The sequence below is a fragment of the Marmota flaviventris genome, chromosome 4 (genome assembly GCF_047511675.1).
Source record: "Marmota flaviventris isolate mMarFla1 chromosome 4, mMarFla1.hap1, whole genome shotgun sequence".
Classification (NCBI taxonomy): Eukaryota; Metazoa; Chordata; class Mammalia; order Rodentia; family Sciuridae; genus Marmota; species Marmota flaviventris.
In genome coordinates, this window is record NC_092501.1 from 25,371,011 (window position 1) to 25,390,069 (window position 19,059).

General features: G+C 38.6%; 1 protein-coding gene across 1 annotated transcript in view; it reads left to right on the top strand.

The window, feature by feature from the left end:
• The first annotated feature begins 57 nt into the window (after positions 1-57).
• Positions 58-19,059, top strand: part of Arl3 (ARF like GTPase 3) — a 40,391-nt gene continuing 21,389 nt past the window's right edge. The window contains exons 1-3 of the mRNA XM_027930107.2: positions 58-125; positions 8,228-8,371; positions 13,448-13,564. Of these exons, the coding sequence (XP_027785908.1) occupies positions 123-125; positions 8,228-8,371; positions 13,448-13,564 (264 nt within the window). The 5' untranslated portion in view covers positions 58-122. The remainder of the gene's footprint in view (positions 126-8,227; positions 8,372-13,447; positions 13,565-19,059) is intronic.

Consider the following 19,059-nt stretch of genomic DNA (forward strand, 5'->3'; position numbering starts at 1 on the left):
TTCTCCTCCGCTGTGCGTGCGAGGGACGTCGGGGGCGGTGCCGCAGCAGTTGCCCCTGGTAACGGGGGAGGCAGGAGGAGGAGGAGGAGGCGGAGGAGGAGGAGGAGGGACTCGGCGGGAGGATGGTGAGTGTAGGGGCCCGAGCCCCTCTAGAGCCGGCGGGTCGCCTCCCTCCCGTCCCCAGATCCAGGGCGGGGCACTGCGTTTAAGTCCGAGGAGGGAATGGGATGGCGCTCAGCCTGTGGTCTGGGTTCTGGATTGGTTTCGGGGCGGCGGGGAGCCCCGAGGGTGGGCCCTGGAGGGAGGCCTGGGTCTGGGGAGGAAGGCGGGGTTTGCGATGGGTCCTAGGCTAGGGGAAGGGGCTGGCCGAGTGCGTGGATGACCTGAGCTCCATCATTAGTCTGGGGATAGGGCTGAAGATGGATCCGAGAACTGCGAAGAGCTGTCTCCTCACGCAGGCTTAGATCTTCCGGGGAATTGGCCTCCCCGCGCCGCAGGATAATGGGGTCCACATGGGGCCCAGCCAGAAGCGGGGAGAAGGGCCCGATACGGTCTTTGAGATCACCCCGGCGGCATCAAGGAGAGGGTAGCCTAGCTCTCCTCTTCCTTGCGTTGCGCGGGTCGCTGGATGAGGCGGGGAGGGATTAAGTCCCTGGACACAAAGAGGTGTCTCTTGGAAAGGATGCTTGGTAGATTTTTTCGACGTCTCAGTGTCTGCAGACCCGAATTATTTATTTGCTGAGAGTTCTGCAAGGTCTGGTTGTTGATGGTGACCCATTTTTCGTTCTATGCTTAATCCGTGTTGGTAGAGGCGAATTAGCTGCCTAGTTCTTAGCATTTCCTTTGAAACCTGTTGCAATCCCCTTTTGCATTTGACCGCACCAGGATCAAAGGTCTTAATCCCAGTTTGGGGTCGCTAAACTAAATGGGACGAACCTTTTCTCTGTCAGCTAAAATTAAACTTTCTTATTATAAATCACAATACGTGACTGATTTGACCATTGACACTCAGTTTCTTATTGACTTTTGTGCAGTTAAGTAGAAAGAGCAAAAATGAAATTGAGTGCTTTTAGAGCTAGTGAAAGAAAAATATGATTTTAAAGCAGGTAGGTTGACTTACCAACTGCAAAGACCCAGTTATAGTTATTGCCTTATCCTATCCTGTAGTCCCTTCTTATGACTTTTTAAAATGGGGAATAACTTCTGTTGATTTGTGAATGAAAATCTAGATGTCCAGCAGAGAAGAATGCATGTCATTGGTCAGATTTACTCCAACGAGTAAATTTTGACAGAAAAGAAACTTCTATTGATTTTTACATTGTCAGATTGTTAAAGAAGTAGAATTATTTGATCTGAGGTTGCCAATCACATTTCACACTTGCTACATAAGCAGTTTTTTTAACCTCGGGCTGAACAGATTTTTACAAGTGTTTTCTTTCTATTAATCGTTTATACATGAGCTGTCCATTTAAAGGCTAAGTTTATCCCAACAAATGAGTGCAAACATAAATATTTACATAGAAAATAACTAAAATTGAAATAAAAAAGGCATGCAAAAACAACAGAGAATGAGATTTGTCATTATAGATGAGAAACATGAGAGTTGGCTAACTTTACCCAGTTTTGTTTATCAATTAAGTGAACTGTATAATTTCATGATTGCTTAATTTATAATTATAAGCCTCAATAAATTAACCACTGCTCATGTTTCCAGGTGCAAACTGGCACTGTGTACACCAAAATGACAGTGTATATGTAACATTGTTATATACAATTGTCCTATGTGATTTTTTTAAAGATCAAAACAGATTTTTTTTTCCTTAAAATGAACAATAAGAAATTAGGACAGGACTGGGGCAGTAGCTCAGTGGTAGAGTGCTTGCCTAGCACGTATAAGGCACTGGGTTCAATCCTCAGCACCACAAAAACATTTAAAAAATATATAAAATAAAGGTATAGTGTGTGTATCTACAATTTAAAATGTTTTTTTTTTTTTTTTTTTTTAAAGAAAGAAAGAAATTAGGGCAAATTATTCTGGGTTCTTTATCTGTTTTCTAAAACATTTTCCCCCCATCCAAAAATGTGAGCTATTGTTAGAAATGGAAGTGGAGGGCTGGGGTTGTGGCTCGCTCAGTGGTAGAGTGCTCACCTAGCACACGCGAGGCACTGGGTTTGATCCTCAGCACCACATACAAATGAAATAAAGATATTGTGTCCACCTACAACTAAAAAATAAATGCTAAAAAAAAAGAAATGGAAGTGGAACACTGAATTTAAATGGTCAGTGGTATGATAAAGTGTGTCAAGTCGTATCCATGAGTCCCTATAATTAACTGTACAACTGAAGAGTGAGCACTAGGCTTTTGTTTCTTTGTTTTAAAAACTTCAGCTATGACTAATATATTTTTTGTTTGAATTAGGGCAACAAAAAATCATTATGAATTTCTCTGAACATTTAGGGTCAGCTGTTTTACCCCTGCCTTATGACTCCAAGTTCTTTTTGTGTGTGTGTGTGTATGTGTGTGTGGTACTGGGGATTGAACCCAATGGTGCTCTACACTGAGATACATTCCCAGCCTTTGAGACAGGGTCTTGCAAAATTACCCAGACTAGCCTCGAATTTGTGGTCCTCCTGTCTCAGCCACTGGGATTACAGACTTGCACCACCACAACCCTGACACCACGTTCTTGATGAAATATTAAGATGGCTAATTTTGGGGCTGGGAATGTGGCTCAAGTGGTAGCACGCTCGCCTGGCATGCGTGCAGCCCGGGTTCAATCCTCAGCACCACATACAAACAAAGATGTTGTGTCTGCCGAAAACTAAAAAATAAATGTTAAAATTCTCTCTCTCTCTCTCTTTAAAAAAAATAAATAAACTAATACTGTATTCTTAAAGGGAGATGAAGTTGGCATCTAGGAAAAAAGAAACACTTTATAAAAAAAATGATGGCTAATTTTGGCACATAATTAACAACTGTTATTTAATATATAACTAAATTTAGTAATTATTTATGAAGTACTTTTTACATACATACTTTCTACATATGGTAGTGACCAAGCATGTTCAACACTTGACAATTGTTCCCAACAGTATTCATGTTTTCTGGTCAGAAAATGGTCCATAAATAATACACCAACACAGTGACACACACCTGTAAACCCAGCTACTTACAGGGGGATCACAGGCTCAGGGCTAACCTGGGCAACTTAGTGAGACCCTGTCTTAAAATGAGTTGGGGACCTAGCCCAGTGATAGACCTCTCCTGGATTTACAAAAATGTGGGGGCTGGGGCTCAGTGGTAAGAGCAATGCTCAGTATGTGGATGGCCATACCATCCCCAGCACCACACAAAATTTATATAGTTAAAAAATATTATATATATATATATATATATATATACACACACACACACACACACACACAAATTGTGTTATTTTTTATTTTTTTTAAGAGAGAGAATTTTTTAATATTTATTTTTTAGTTTCTCGGTGGACACAACATCTTTATTTTATTTTTATGTGGTGCTGAGGATCGAATCCAGCGCCCCGCGCATGCCAGGCGAGCGTGTTACAACTTGAGCCACATCCCCAGCCCCACATTGTTTTATTGTTTTGAATGACTGCTATGCATCATGCTTTACATCTGTTATTGATTTAGTCCTTGTAACATTTTTCTTGAGGTGTAAGTATTGTTCCCATTTTCTGGATGGAATTGTGCCCACAGTTACTCACACAGGGAAGCTGAATATGGTCTGAAACTCTAAAGCCCACAATGTTTTTTATTTATTTGTTTTCTGGTACTAGGGATTGAATTCAGGGGCTCTTTACCCCTAAGCTACATGCTCAGCCCTTTTCATTTTTTTACTTTGAGACAGGGTCTTGCTAAGTTTCTGAGGCTAGCCTCCAACTTAGAATCCTCCTGCCTCAGCCCCAAATGGTTAGGATTACAGGTATTTGCCACTGTACCTGGCAATAGTTCTGTTTAAAGGTTTAAAGAAGTAAAAAGAAATGACAGAAGTTCCATTTAAGCTAGTTATGGGGAGTGTATTATTTGACACTTCACTTAGTAGTTTTAATATATTTAAATTTTAGCCTCTCCTTACAAATGTGTGTGTGTATATATATATATATATATATATATATATATATATATATATATACACATACACACACACACATATGTCCTTGCTGGTTGGGTTAATATGATTCTGTATAGCATTTGCACTTGTCTTCCCTAGGCCATTCTGGAGATAGATAGATAGATATAGATAAAGATATAGATATATATTTTTATACATGAACAACAATAGATTTATTTATTTTTGTATGGTGCTGAGGATCAAACCCAGTGCCTCACATGTGCTAGGCAAGTTTTTTACCACTGAGCCTCAACCCCAACCCCCATATATTTTCATATACCAAAAAATTCCTCTCCCCCTCCACCACTCTGGTTTCTTTCAATGACCTAATTTGTATCATTTAGGTCAGTATGCCAAGCCTGTGCCAGGAGTTGAGTTTAAGCTGATTTTGAAGCAGATAAAATGTCTGCCGTCAGTAGCACATCTATTTATGATTTACCGGCAGAAAAGTTTGTTTAAATGTTTTTTGGGTGAGTCAGATCACTTTTGTCCACCAGAGTGCAGAGAACTTACATACACACATGCTGATAACATATACATACCATTAGCTGAAGTTCTTGTTTCTTATTAGTTTTATTTAATGTCATAGGAAGGTTAATCCTACATAAAGATCATCCCTGTTTTGCTCACTGTAGTGCTTGAGGCACAATGTGGATGTTAATGGTAATTGACATGAATGGCTATTTGAGCCAAAAATATATTTTAAAAATTAATTTTGTTGTATTTATACTGTGCAACTCAGCTCCATCATAAATTTAACTTCTAATGTTGTTTCTTCATTTGACATTTAAAATAAAGTATGGCACAACAGATAGGAGCATAGAATACACTTACTCTGTCTTTCATCCAGCCTCTTAAATCAGCTTAAGATGTACCTTTCAGGCAGAACCCTGATATCTATAAATATCCTCTTCCCTGTTTAGCAAACCCCATAATCCCCCGATCCCTTGTCCTTGCTGGTTGGGTTAATATGATTCTGTGTAGCTTTTGCACTTGTCTTCCCTAGGCCATTCTGGAGATGCCATTTATCATTTTGCTGGAAGAAAATATTAGCTGAACTTTCCATTTCTATGAAATTTCACTTAAAGATGAAGCATCCGACATTATTGTTTCCTAATAAGGAAGATTACTCATTAGAAATGTAGAAGTACTGGGCTGGGGCTGGGGCTCAGTGGGAGAGTACTTGCCTGGCATGTGTGAGGCTCTGGGTTCGATCCTCAGCACCACATACAAACAAAGATGTGTTATGTCTGCCGAAAACTAAAAAATAAATATTAAAAAAATTATCTCTCAAAAAAAATAAAAAATAAAATAAAGGTTCATCAACATCTAAAAAGAAAAAGAAAGAAATGTAGAAGTACTGTGTTCTATACCGTTAGATTAATCAAATCTATGTATAGTTAGAATGATTCTTTTCTTATCTGTACTTTGTTTCTCTTCTTTACTTTTATGATGAATAAAAATTGTTTTTCTCTTAATTATTTAATTTCAAATATAATGTGTGTATGAAAGGTCTCAGCCTGTAGACGGCAGTATTTTTAGTATTTTTTTAAAGAGATGCATGATGAAAAGCCCAAAACATTAAACTTAATAATATTTTATAAGCAATGGACCGTCCTTCATAATTTCTACACTAATAGATAATGCATGAGAACTTTGCCTGTATGTCATTTAATGTATTAATTTGATAAATTTCCTGTTTTAGAATTTATTATGAGAGCTAATAAGGGTTAGGGTTGCAGCTCAGTGGTAGAATACTTGTCTAGCACACAAGATCCTGGGTTCCATTCTCAGCACTTCATATAAATAAATAAAATAAAGGTCCATTGACAACTAAAAACAAAAAAATTTTTAAAAAGAGGTAATGAAACCCTTTCTTTTCACATCCAATTTGGAACTCAGGATGAGCAGTATGATGTGTTTTCCCTGTTCTTAGCCTTTTTATATCACCATTTCCCTAAGGATCTCAGAATTATAATTTTAACTGTTTTGAAAGGTGGTATTATAAATGAGTGATTGCAATATAGCTAATAGAAACCCAGGAGACGTCTTATATATTTTTTGGAGGAAGGGGGTCCCAGGATTTTACTCAGGGTCATTTAACCACTGAGCCACATCCCCAGCCCTTTTTAAATATTTATTTATTTATTATTATTTAATTAAATTATTTATTTTGGGTACTGGGAATTAAACTCAGGGGCACTCAAAAACTGAGCCACATCCCTAGTCCTTTCTGTATTTTACTTGTGTGGGTGTAGTGTGTGGGGGGGTATGGGGTGTGTATAGTGTGTTTATGGTGTGTGTAATGCTGGGGATTGAACCCCAGGCCTTGTGCATGCAAAGCAAGCCAACTGAGCTATATCCTCAGCCCCTCCTTTCTGTATTTTATTTAGAGATAGGGTCTCACCAAGTTGCTTAGCACCTCACTTTTGCTGAGGCTGGCTTTGAACTTGTGATCCTCCTGCCTCAGCCTCTGGGATTATAGGTGTGGGCCACTGTACCCCGGTCTCACTAAGTTGCTTAAGGCCTCTCTAAGTTGCTACAGCTGACTTTGAACTTGGAAACCTCCTGCCTCAGCCTCCCAAATCACTGGGATTATGGGCATGCGCCACTGTGCCTGGCATAAATATAATATTAAGATGGAATGGTGTCAAAGTATTCAAGGCCAGATGAGATAAAAACAAAAGAAAAACAAGAAGATAAAAAGGGGCACTGGGGATGTAGCTCAATAGTAGAGCACTTCCCTAGCATATACAAGACCCAGGACTCAATCCCTAGTACTGAGAGAAAAAAAAAAAAAAAAAAAATCCTGCCTTTAACAAAAGGTTATGCCTATCTTTGTTTGAAATCTATGCAGTCTCTCTTAAATCTTTTGGCATAAAATATGTCTGTCTTAGACTAAACCTTCCAATTCATTGCTGGAAAAAAATTGAGGCATACAGAGGTTAATGTCCTTAGGAAGTCAGTGCAAATACAATACCAGAGTGGTAAACATAGAGTCTCTGAGGCAGAAAGGAGTTCTTAACAATTATGCATATTTGCATATCATTGTCCAAAGACCTAACTGTTGAGAATTATTTCATGGAAGTATTATTTGATCTTAGTGAACAAACTGGTTTGAATTATTGCCTAGTGCAATGCGGATGATAAATACAACCATTTTATGTAATTCTAAGACTCAGCTTGAAGGAATTTCTACTCTGGCGGAGAGATTAGATTGTATGCCCTTTAAACTCTTGGATCCTTTGATTCTTGTTGTAGCCATGCCTCATTAGAACAAGATTGTCAGATGTAGGATGGAACAAATAACTATCTTATAAAATTTTTCTTGGCTAAAAAACAACATGGCTTAAGTTTGTAAGTGTAACTCAGTGGTAGAGTGCTTGCCTAGCGTGTGTGAGTCTTTGGGTTTGGTCCCCAGCACCAAGAAAACAAAAACAACCCTGGTTAAATTTTGATGTTTTTTGCATCATGAATGCCTTTTACAGTTCCCTATTGCCTAACTTCTCTGTTGTATCAGATTTATCATCCAAAAAACAGATCAATACTGTGTACCTAAAATTTTATGATGATTGAGTATTTTGAATGAAGAAGTCTTAAACATGAACTGTAATAGGTCGAGTCTTAAACACAGAGGAGTCCGGCTACAATTTCATACAACCTTTTTGTGTGGTGCCTTAAAATCTTGCATTAACTTTGGGCAGATGATTCTATTTACTTGAACAACTGTTATCTGGTATCTAATAAGTGCCAGGCATTGTGGGAGACAGAAGCTATCATCCTTACCCACTAAAAACTTCACTATAGAAAAGGAGAAAAATACAAAAATCAGTTACCTAATCTGATATGATGAGTGTGAAGAGCTTTAGGAACACAGGTGGGGTAGTAGTTCGCACTTCCACAAGATTTGGGGTGATTGCTAAACTGGATTAATAGTAGGAGCAGAAATAAGTCATGTATTAGAGTGGAAAGTAATAGTATAAGCTCTCCATAACCAAGAACTTATAAGGAGAAGTCATTCTGATATGCTGTAATATCAAAGTTATTGCCCCCAAAATAATCTGTCTCCTTCATGGTTGTTTAAGGGCTTACTCTCCATTTTGCGCAAGTTGAAAAGTGCGCCAGACCAGGAGGTGAGAATTCTTCTCCTGGGCTTGGATAATGCTGGCAAGACCACTCTGCTGAAGCAGCTTGCGTCTGAAGACATCAGCCACATCACCCCTACGCAGGTGAGCACTTCCTTGGTTCCAGGTGCTATGTGACACAAGGAAAATGACACCAGCAGTGGGAGAGACAAAATGAGAAATATAGTTTTGTCCACTTCCAAGGGTTGTTTCTGAGCAGAGTCTATTCAGTCTAAAAATAATCACATTTTATACATTATATGAAGACATGCCATGCATAGAGCTGTGCAATTCATAGAGATGGAAAGTAGACTGGCAATTACTGAAGCTGGGCAGGGGGAATGGGAAGTTTTGTTTAATGGATACAAAGTCAGTTTTGCAAGATGAAAACAGTTCTATGGATGGATGTACACCTTGTGAGTGTACCTAATGGCAATCACCTGTACACTTTAAAATAGTTAAGAAGACACATTTTATATTATGTATATTCTACCACAATTCTAAATGTATATACATATATATGCATATATACATATTTTTTGTATCAAGATAATAAATTATTTCAGATATAAGTGATTATATATATTATATATGCATTTTTTCTTTTTCCTCATGCTGGGGATTGAACCCAGAACCTTCAAACATGTTAGGCAAGCACTCTACCACTCAACTGCACCCTGAGCCTTATATTCTTTTTTTTTTTTTCCCCTTTGTGATACTGGAGATTGAACCTGGTGCCTCACACCTCATAGGCAAATGCTCTTCTACTGAGCTAAGTCCCCAGCACACACACACACCCTTTTTTTTTTTTTTTTTTTTGGTACCAGGGATTAAACCCAGAGATGTAACCACTTAGCTACATCCCCAGCCCTTTTTATTTTTTATTTTGAGACAGGATCTTGCTAAATTGCTGAGACTATCTTTGAACTTGCAGTCCTCTTGCCTCATCTGCCCAGATCTCTGGGATTATAGGGATGCACCACCGTGCCAAGCCCAGTCTTTTTTATTTTTATTTTTATGTTTTGGGGTATTGGGGATCAAACCCAGGGTTTGCAAAGTGCATGCAAAGCAAGCACTCTACCAACTGAGCTATATCCCAGCCATTAAAATTATAAAAACAAAGCTTTATTCTGATTATTAGTACATGTGGAAAATGCAAAGAACATATAAAATACTAAAGAATATCCTGAGAAAAACCCACTGTTGCTATTTTAGTGTGTGTTTTTTATTTTTAAAATAAAAAACAAAGCCAGGTTTACTGGTGCATGCCTATACTCCCAACTACTTGGTAAGCTGAGACAGGAAGATGGCAGGTTGGAGACCAACTTTGGAAATTTAACAAGAACCTGTCTCAAAATAAAAATAAATTAGGGCTGGGGTTGTGACTCGGGTAGAGAGCTTGCCTAGCATGCATGAGGCACTGGGTTTGATCCTCAGCACCACATAAAATCAACAAATAAAAAAAATTAAAAGGACTGAGAATAAAGTTCAGTGGCAGAGTACCTGTGGGTTTAATCTCCAGTATTACATACAAAAATAATTTTAAAAAATTGTTTGAATGCCACGGCACACATGAGGATCGTGACTTCAAAGCCAGCCTCAGAAACTTAGTGAGGCACTTAGCAACTAAGCAAGACTCTGTCTCTAAATAAAATACAAAAAGGGGTTAGGGTTGTAGCTCAGTGGTAGAGCACTTGCCTAGCACATGTGAAGCACTGGGTTCAATCCCCAGCACCACATAAAAATAAGTAAATAAAATAAAGGTATTGTGTCCATCTACAGCTAAAAAAAATATTTAAAAAAAAAAAGGAAGCCAGGTGTGGTGGTGCACACCTGTAATCCCAGTGGTTCTGGAGGCTGAGACAGGAGGATTGCAAGTTCAAAGCCAGCCTCAGTAACTGCGAGACACTAAGCAACTCAGTGAGGCCCTGTCTCTAAATAAAATACAAAATAGGGCTAGGGATGTGGCTCAGTGGTTGAGTGCCCCTTAGTTCAATCCCTGGTACCAAAAAATAAATGGAGGGAGAGGGCTGGAAGGGCTGGGGATGTTGCTCAGTGGTTAGGCACCCCTGGGTTCAATCCTCAGTACCAAAAAGAAAAAAAAAAATTAAATTTTAAAAACCAATTTAAGTCCAGCCTGAACAATCTTATTTTTTCCTAAGCAAGAAAAACACAAAGGATAAGGCAATGGTGTTGCTCACAGAGGGAGGTATAAGGACAAGTCCTGATTGGAAAGACATTAATAGGCTTCTTTGGGCCTCATTCCCCATAAGAAATCCTGAGAAAACTTAACTTTGGGCCAGGCTGATAGGGACAGCCCACTGGGCTTAGTCACTTCAAAGTGTTTGAACATTAGAGATTTTTTTTTTTTTTTTAACCAAAACCAGCATTTTCTACCATTGTACTGTGATAAGACCGTGACTTCAGGTTTGAATGGCAGTGCTGATGTATTTCATGGCATATGAATCTTAATGATGCACAACTTTTTGCAGAAAAGTCATTTTAACTGCTACCAAATGAACAATTTTACAGCTTTTGAACAAATTTAATGTATAGCCCAAGGAGGAGCAAATTACAGCAGTCTAGCCTAGAAGGGCTGAAAACACATATTAGTGTGTCAGGATTTCTGCCAGAAAAAGAACAGCTATGTTAGTACTAGCACTAGACTGTATTTCTCAAGAGCACTAAAAAGACTCCCATTCTGCAAACAGTAATGAACTCAAAATTATGAACCCAAAGTTCCAGTTCTAACCTTTAGGCTTTGTTTGGGTGTTATAGGTGACTCTGTTATTACAACATGTCAAGGTTTGATGTTTATTCTTTAAAAAGAAACTTATGGTATCCTTGTTTAACATTAGGCTATTATAATAAATTTAGAATGTATAAATAAATTACATTAGGAAACTCGAAATCACAATGCCCAAATGAAACCACTGTTAACACATGATTGTATTCGTTCAATTTTAATGTTTGGGTTTTTCTTATGAATATGTGTGTGTGTGTGTGTGTGTGTGTGTACACATACATATATGTATATATCCAATATACATATACTTTAAAAATAAAAAGTGGCAAAAAATATTTTAAAAATAAAAATAAAAAGCAGCTCATACAGAATACACTATTTTATATTTTTCACTTAATAACAAAACAATAATATCTTTCTATGTTGTTTATATATGTAATTCACATTTCCAAACATTTGTACCTATTCGTTATTATTTCCTTAGAATAATTTCCTAGTAGATTTGTTGGGTCTGATGGTGTACAATTTAAGGCAGTTGTTAAGTACAGTCAAATTCCAAGATTTACTATCACCTGTTCCCTGCTTCATTTTAGAAAGAGTTGATATTCCTGGGCTTGATGTTTAATATCATTGTTGAATGTAGGATTTTTAAACGCACAAAAGTCATTTTGTCAGTGAGTCGCAATGTAGCTACTGCTCATGATGAGCTTAAACATTTCCCTTTAGAGTTTTTAAACTTCTGGTTTATTCAGTCATTGGCATTTTAGAGGAGCAATAGTCAGTATCATCCCTGGTTATCCTCTAGTGGCTATTCCTCAGTGGGAATTGGTGGCAGTGATCCTGTACGATGGCACTGAGCCTTGTCCTTCTGTGCTAGGCAGTAGTATTGGCAAGCTGCCAGATGAGGCGAATGTTTATGGAGGCGTCCCCAGGCCCACTGAACTCCAGTTATTCTGGATGAAATGTCTCTTCTTCAGTAGTAAACTGCTGCTTGGATTTCTTTTCAAAACTTTGTTTTCCTGTATCTTTTTTGTAGTTGTAGATGGACAGCATGCCTTGATTTGTTCATTTTTATTTGGTGCTAAGGATCGAACCCAGTTCTTCACACGCACCAGGCAAGCACTCTGCCACTGGGCTACAGCCCCAGCCCCTCCCTGTATCATTTTTGCAAGAAGTTTTGTTTTTGTTTTTGTTTTTTTTAAATTCTTGCTCATGAAATGCCTTCTCTCTGAACCCCAAAGGTCTTATTAATTTGTTTCCCTCCACGCTAACTCCCAGCTGGCCATTCTGCTTGTCCCCAATTTGCTCACCTTGAGTAACTGTCCTAAAAAATGAATACTTTGTTTTTAGGTTCATCAGAGATACCCATTATATGCAGTTTCAAATGACTGCCTGTCTGCTTGTCGTTTCCCTCCCTGTAGCTGGGGCCCCACTTCAGAGGTTGGACATGCTGTCCCAGGAGGCCTCACCTCCCCACTGCACCCACACCCCACTTAGGAAACCGGTTTCCTCCAGTGTCCTCAGTTCAGCTCACTCTTTTTCCTGGTTAATCCATTTGACAAAATGGATCATTTTGAGTTATTCTTAGTCTAATCTCCAGATTTGTAGCTGTTGTCTCTTTTTAAACTTAGCATTTGTTCTTTCCTGGTGTTTTTAGAGTAAGCTTCTGGTTTTATGTTAGTTATATATAATGCCCTATTAAATTTGCCATCCTCAGCACTCAGCAGGGGGATGTGGTCTCTGCTGATCATAGGTCTTCAGCTTGTGTGTTTCGTGAGGGGGGGGGGGGGCGGTTTCTGGGTATGGAGCCCAGGACCTTGTGTATATGAGGCAAACACTGTACCTCTAAGCTATACCGCCAGCCATTTTTTCTATTATAGAAAATATCATGTTAGCCCTGACATTTTTAGCCCTAATTCCACAACCCGAGTGAAATAAGCATGTATAAATATGTTTTCTTTCACATTACCGTAAACCATTTTCAGTATTAACAGTATCTCATCTGGAGAAAAAAACTATTATATCTGGCAGAGTACCTCAATTGGTTTTGTGGGGGGTTTTGGTTTGCTTTGGTTTTTGTTTTATTGGTACTGGGGTTGAACCCAAGGACATTCTATCACTGAGCTGTATCCCTTTTGTTTCTTATTTTGATATAGCCTCTCCCTAATTGTCCAGTCTGGCCTCAAACTTGCAATCCTCCTGCCTCAGCCTCCCAAGTAGCTGGAATTACAGGCATGCACCACCAAGCCTGGCCTGAATAAATGTTTAAAATAATCCTAGGTGCTAAGGGTATAACTCAGTGGTAGAATATGTGTCTAGTATACTTGAGACCCTGGGTTTAAGCCCCAGCTCAAGTGCATGCATCTCCACAGACAAACTATTAAATGTAATTTCATCAAAATTAATAAAACTTGGTGTTTTTGCCTCTGTTTCAGGGTTTTAACATCAAAAGTGTACAATCACAGGGTTTTAAACTGAATGTATGGGACATTGGTGGACAGAGGAAAATCAGACCATACTGGAGGAATTATTTTGAAAATACTGATATTCTTGTAAGTACTCCTTCTGATGTGCTAGTTCGTAATCCTTTCTGCCTGTGTAAGAAACAGTGACACTGTAACGTTCCCCCCATCCCAGTACTGGGTATTGAACCCAGAGACCCTCTAGCATTGAACTATATATCCCTGTACTTTCTGTCTATCTACCTACCTATTTATTTATTTATAGATGGGATCTGGCCAAGTTGCCAAGGCTGGCCTTGAATTTGTGATCCTCTTTCCCCCCTGTCCTGAGTAGCTGACTGCCCAACTGTAATGTTCTTTCTCATCAGTAGTTCCATTGCCTTGATGTTAATTGTGAGTTAGCAGAATTACATTAGGCTGCAGGCTGGAGAGGAGAAACATCTCTGTGTGACAAGTATATGATATTTTGCTGTCGCTCAGTAACAACGTTACCCCCACCCACCTTGGCAAAGTAAAGTGTTTATTAATTACCATTATGATATGATATTAATTACCATAGTGATTTGAACAGTAGAAGGGAAGTCAGAAGATCATAAAAAAAAAAAAAAAAAGCTGACTCTGTCACCCCAAGTGAATCAAAAAATCAAATATATCCAGAAGAGAGCAACCAAGATAATGAAACTCCTGGAAACAATGTTGGATAAGGAATGCTTGAGAGGCCTGACAGCGTTGTCCCTAGAAAAAGGAACACTAGAACTGTCTTTCATTGCTTCCAAAACTACCTGAAGTATCTGAGGGATTAGCCTTATCATGAATAGTTCTAGAGACTGAGCTAAGAGCAATCTGGGAGTTTTAAAATGATAGAATTTCATTCAGAATAAGGAAGAAGTTTCCTGTAGCTACAGCTGCCCAGAAGTAGAGCAAGCTGCCTGGTGTGTTGGGGATTCTCTGGCTCAGGTGCCATTCCTCCAGGCAGAGGCTGACATTTAGCGCATTTGGTTCCCAACTCACTGTCACTTTTTTTTCCCTTCTTCTCTCTCTCTCTCTCTCTCTCTCTGTGTTTGTGTGTGTGCACGTATTAGTGGGGATTGAACCCTAGCTTCTGCCTCAGACTTCTGAGTAGCTGGGATTACAGTCATACAGCTTCACTGACATTTTCTCCAAGACTTCTGTTTCAGAATTCTGGGAGAGTTCAGTGTCTATATACAGAATTTCTCCAATACCCCAGCTTCTCAGTCTTATATATATGTGTGTGTGTGTGTATGTATATACACATATGTATATATATATATGTAATATGTTACATATTTAAAATATGTATATTATAAAGTTTTTTCACTAACCTCTAACTGAAAGCTTGGATTTACTTCAGTTATGACGATGGGCAGTAAACTACAACATCATCTGCCATATCTTTGTCTTTATTACTAACAGAATTCATCTTGTATCTCAAATAGCTTCTCTCTCTTATGGCTTCTGATGTGACTCTCTCTTTTGGATCATTCTTGTTGACATCCACACATCATGTGGTTTCTCATTTAAAAAGAAAAAAATAACAAACAACTTTTCTGTTGACCCTTCTAGATACTGTCCCATTCCTCGGCCTCCCTTTATAGCAGGAGTCCTTGAAGGAATTTTCTCCACACTGTCTTCATCTCCTCTACTCCCAGTTACTCTTGAGCCTTCCTTTCAGTATCACCAGTAATTTCCATTGCTGAGTGCAGAGTTTGATTTCCAGTACGGTCATCTTCCTTGACCTGCCATCGTGTTTAACATAGTCAGTTGTGCTGTCCTGGAAACATTATCTTTCCTTGGCTTCCAGGATACCATTCCATGTTATTTTCCTCCTAACTCACTGGCTCCTCCTCCTCCTCAATCTTCATTGTTTTTTGTTTGCTTGGTTTTTGTTTTTGTTTTTTGTTTATTTGTTTGTTTCCTTTTTGTTGTTGTTGTTCTTTCCTTATCACTTGCTATAGTTTGGATCAGGAATGTCTCCCAAAGACCCGTGTGTTAAGGTGGAACCTATAAGAGGTAGGGCTTGATGGGAGGATTTAGGTGATTGGGGATGTGCTCTCAAAGGAAATTTAGGACTCTGGTCCCTTCTTCTCCTTTTCTTTTTGGGTCCTGGCAGTGAGGTGCATAGCTTTGCTCTACCACATGCTGCCATGATATGTTGCCTCACCACAGACCCAAAAGCAACAGGGCCAACAGACCATGGCCAACAGACCATGGACTGAAACCTCCAAAACTGTAAACCAAAATAAACCTTTTTTCTTTATAAGCTGATTAAGTAATTTGTTACAGTAGGGGAAGGCTAACTAACATATCTCACAATCTCCAATTGTTTGGATGCCCTGGAGGTCATCCTTGTTTTTCTCCTCTACGCCATTAGGTAAATTCATCCAATTTTAGGCTTTAATTATCATGTACATAGTGATGAATCCCAAAGTATTATCTCAGGAGTTCATAGATAGCCAGCTGCCCATTTGACATCTCCCATTCAGTGACTCAGAAGCCCCTTAGCCTCAGCAAATTTCTATCTTCATCTACTACTGCCCAAACCTGTTCCTCCCTCAGTCTTCTCAGTAAAGGGCAGTTCCAATCATCCAAAAACAACAGAATCATCCTTAGCTCCTTTTCTTCTCACTCCTCACGTCTGATCTATCAGCAAATTCTGCCTGTTCTACCTTCAAAACATTTCTAGATGTTCCTTCCACCTCCACTTCCGCTATGCACTGTTCATTACGGTACCTCCCTGATCACCTCTCTGCTTCTACCCCTGCCACTCTGAAGGCTCAGCACTGCTGCTAGGGTGATCGTGTGGGGCTGGGGTTGTGGCTCAGCGGTGGAGCGTTTGCCTCACACAAGTGAGGAACTGGGTTCGATCCTCAGCACCACATAAAAAATAAATTCATTAAATAAATAAAGATATTGTGTCCATCTTTAAAAATATTAAAATCTTAAAAAAAAAGAAATCCAATCTCCCAATTCAAAGTAAAAGCCAATGTTCTCCTGGTAGCCTCTTTGCCCTCTGCATTCTGGCTCCTTGTTAGCTCTCTGACTTCATCTTCCACCTCTCTCACTTGGTTCCAGCCATAGTAGCCTCCTTGCTGTTCCTGACACACCAGCATGTTCCCACCTTGGAGTCTTTGTCATTGCTGTTTCCACTGCAGATTTCTTTTTCTTTAGATTTCCTCATGACTTGCTCCCTTACTGCCTTCAATACATCACCTTATTCCTGAGACCTTTCCTGATTATTATATGTATATTTAAAATTATAGCCATTATCTCCACCTTCCCAACACTGTTTATTTCTTTGCTTTCCTTGTTTTTTTCCTCCATCAGACTTATCATTACCCAGTACCATCAAGTTCATTTTTGTTTTCTTCGGTGTTGAGGATCAAGCCACTGTCTTGCATGTACAAGGCAAGTGTTCTAGCTATATCCTAGCCCACCATGAGACATTTTTATTTGTTTATTACCTGTCTCTCCCACTGAAGTGTAAATTCCATGAGAACAGGAGCTTTTGCATTTTTTTTGTTTAACTGTTGTGTCTCTAGTGCCTAGAAAGGTACCAGAATGAATGAAATGGATCTTGTTATGGATGGATTCTGACATCAGGCAGATGTGGAGTTATTTAACTTCTAAATTCCATTCCAACTCTAAGGTTCTGTGGTTTTGTTATTGTGGTCAAGTCCAAGGGCTTGCTGATTCCTTCTATAAAGTGAAGAGATTGTCTACTTCATGTTGGGAGAGTGATATGAGAAGTGAATTCATTCACTCCCTGTCATTCTTAAATGTAAAAATGCCAAAATATAAAATCTTCCCACCATCAACAAACATATTTGAGGTACTGAAATGGGTTTCACATAGGTTCTTCATGTTACCAGCCCTCTGTGAAGGGAGTTCCAGCTATTCCTGATATCAAGTTAAAGGTTTAAATGGATGAGAGGAAAACCATGAGAAACATGCATCCATTCATTTATCCATGTTTTCAACCATTTATTCCTCCCAAATGTATTATATACCTTCTAGGAGAATGAAAGAGAAATGTTGAGTAAGAAGAAAAATTTTTCTTTAAGATAAAAAGATAGCCAGGTTCAGTGGTAACCTGTAATCCCAGCAGCTCAGGAGGCTAAGGCAGGAGGATTGCAAATTCAAAACCAGCTTTAGCAATTTAGCAAGGTCCTCCCTCGGCAACTTAGTGAGACCCTGTCTTAAAATAAAAAATAAAAATGACTGGGGAAGTCAGATGCTTTCCTGCATAGCAAAAATGAACTACTGGAATTTGAAACTAAAAGAAAAGTATTATTTATCAGCCCACAAAATGAAATACTTAATCAGAAATCTAACAAAATATGTACAGGATCTGAGGAAAATTTAAAAACTGGTAAAAGAAAATCTTTGCCTGTCATGTGTTCAGTCCTCAACAGAGAAATAAACAAATAAATAAATAAATAGAGAAATATTCCATGTTCATGGATAGGAAGACTCAATATTGCTAAAATATCAATTATACCCAAATTTATAGAATTGATGCAATTCAAATCAAAATTTCAGCAAATTATTTTGGAGATATTGATAAACTGATTTCAAAGCTTATATGGAAAAACAAAAAGTCCAGAGAGCCAGTATGGTACTGAAGAAGAAAAAACTAGAGTTTTAACACTACCCAACTTAAAGATTTACTATAAAGTGAGAATAATCAAGACAACACATATCAAAGAAAAATAGACAAATTGATCTGTGGAACAGAAGAGAGAATCCAAAAATAGACCCACAGGAATATAGTCAACTGAATTTGACAAAGAAGTAAGACAATTCATTGGAAGAAGGATGATATTTTTCTGCAAATGGTGCTAGAACAATGGAACATCCACATTCCAAAAAAAAAAGAGGAATCTAACACTTCTAGAAGATAACATATGAGAACATCTAGGTGACCTTGGGTTGGGGTGGTGAGGTTTCAGATACACCAAAAGCACAGTCCATGAAAGAAAAAGTTAAGTTGGGCTTTATTAGAATTTTAAACTTCTGCTCTATAAACGATAATATTGAGCATATGAAAGGGCCCTGGGTTCAATCCCAATACCACCACCAAAAAAGGGGAGGGGACATTGCTAAGAAAATGAAGAATCAAGTGACAGATTTCTAAAACACGTATCTAGGGGCTGGGGCTGTAGCTCAGTGGTAGAGCATCTGTCTAGCACATGTGAGACACTGGGTTAGATCCTCAGCACCACATAAAAATAAATAAATAAAGATATTTATTTATCTATAACTAAAAAAATTTTTTTAAACATATCTAATCTAATAAAGGACTTATATCCAAAATATATAGAAAACTCAATTTCAACAATAAAAAAAACCTGATTTAAAATATGGGCAAAAGATCTGAACACACACCTCACCAAAGAAGATCTACAGATGGCAGAAAAGCATATGAAAATACACTCAGTATCATATGTCATTAGGGAATTGCAAATTAAAACAATGAGAAAATGAAAATAAAGGCTGGGGTTGTTGCTCAGTGGCAGAGCACTCTCCTCGCACATGTGAGACCCTGGGTTCAATCCTCAGCACCA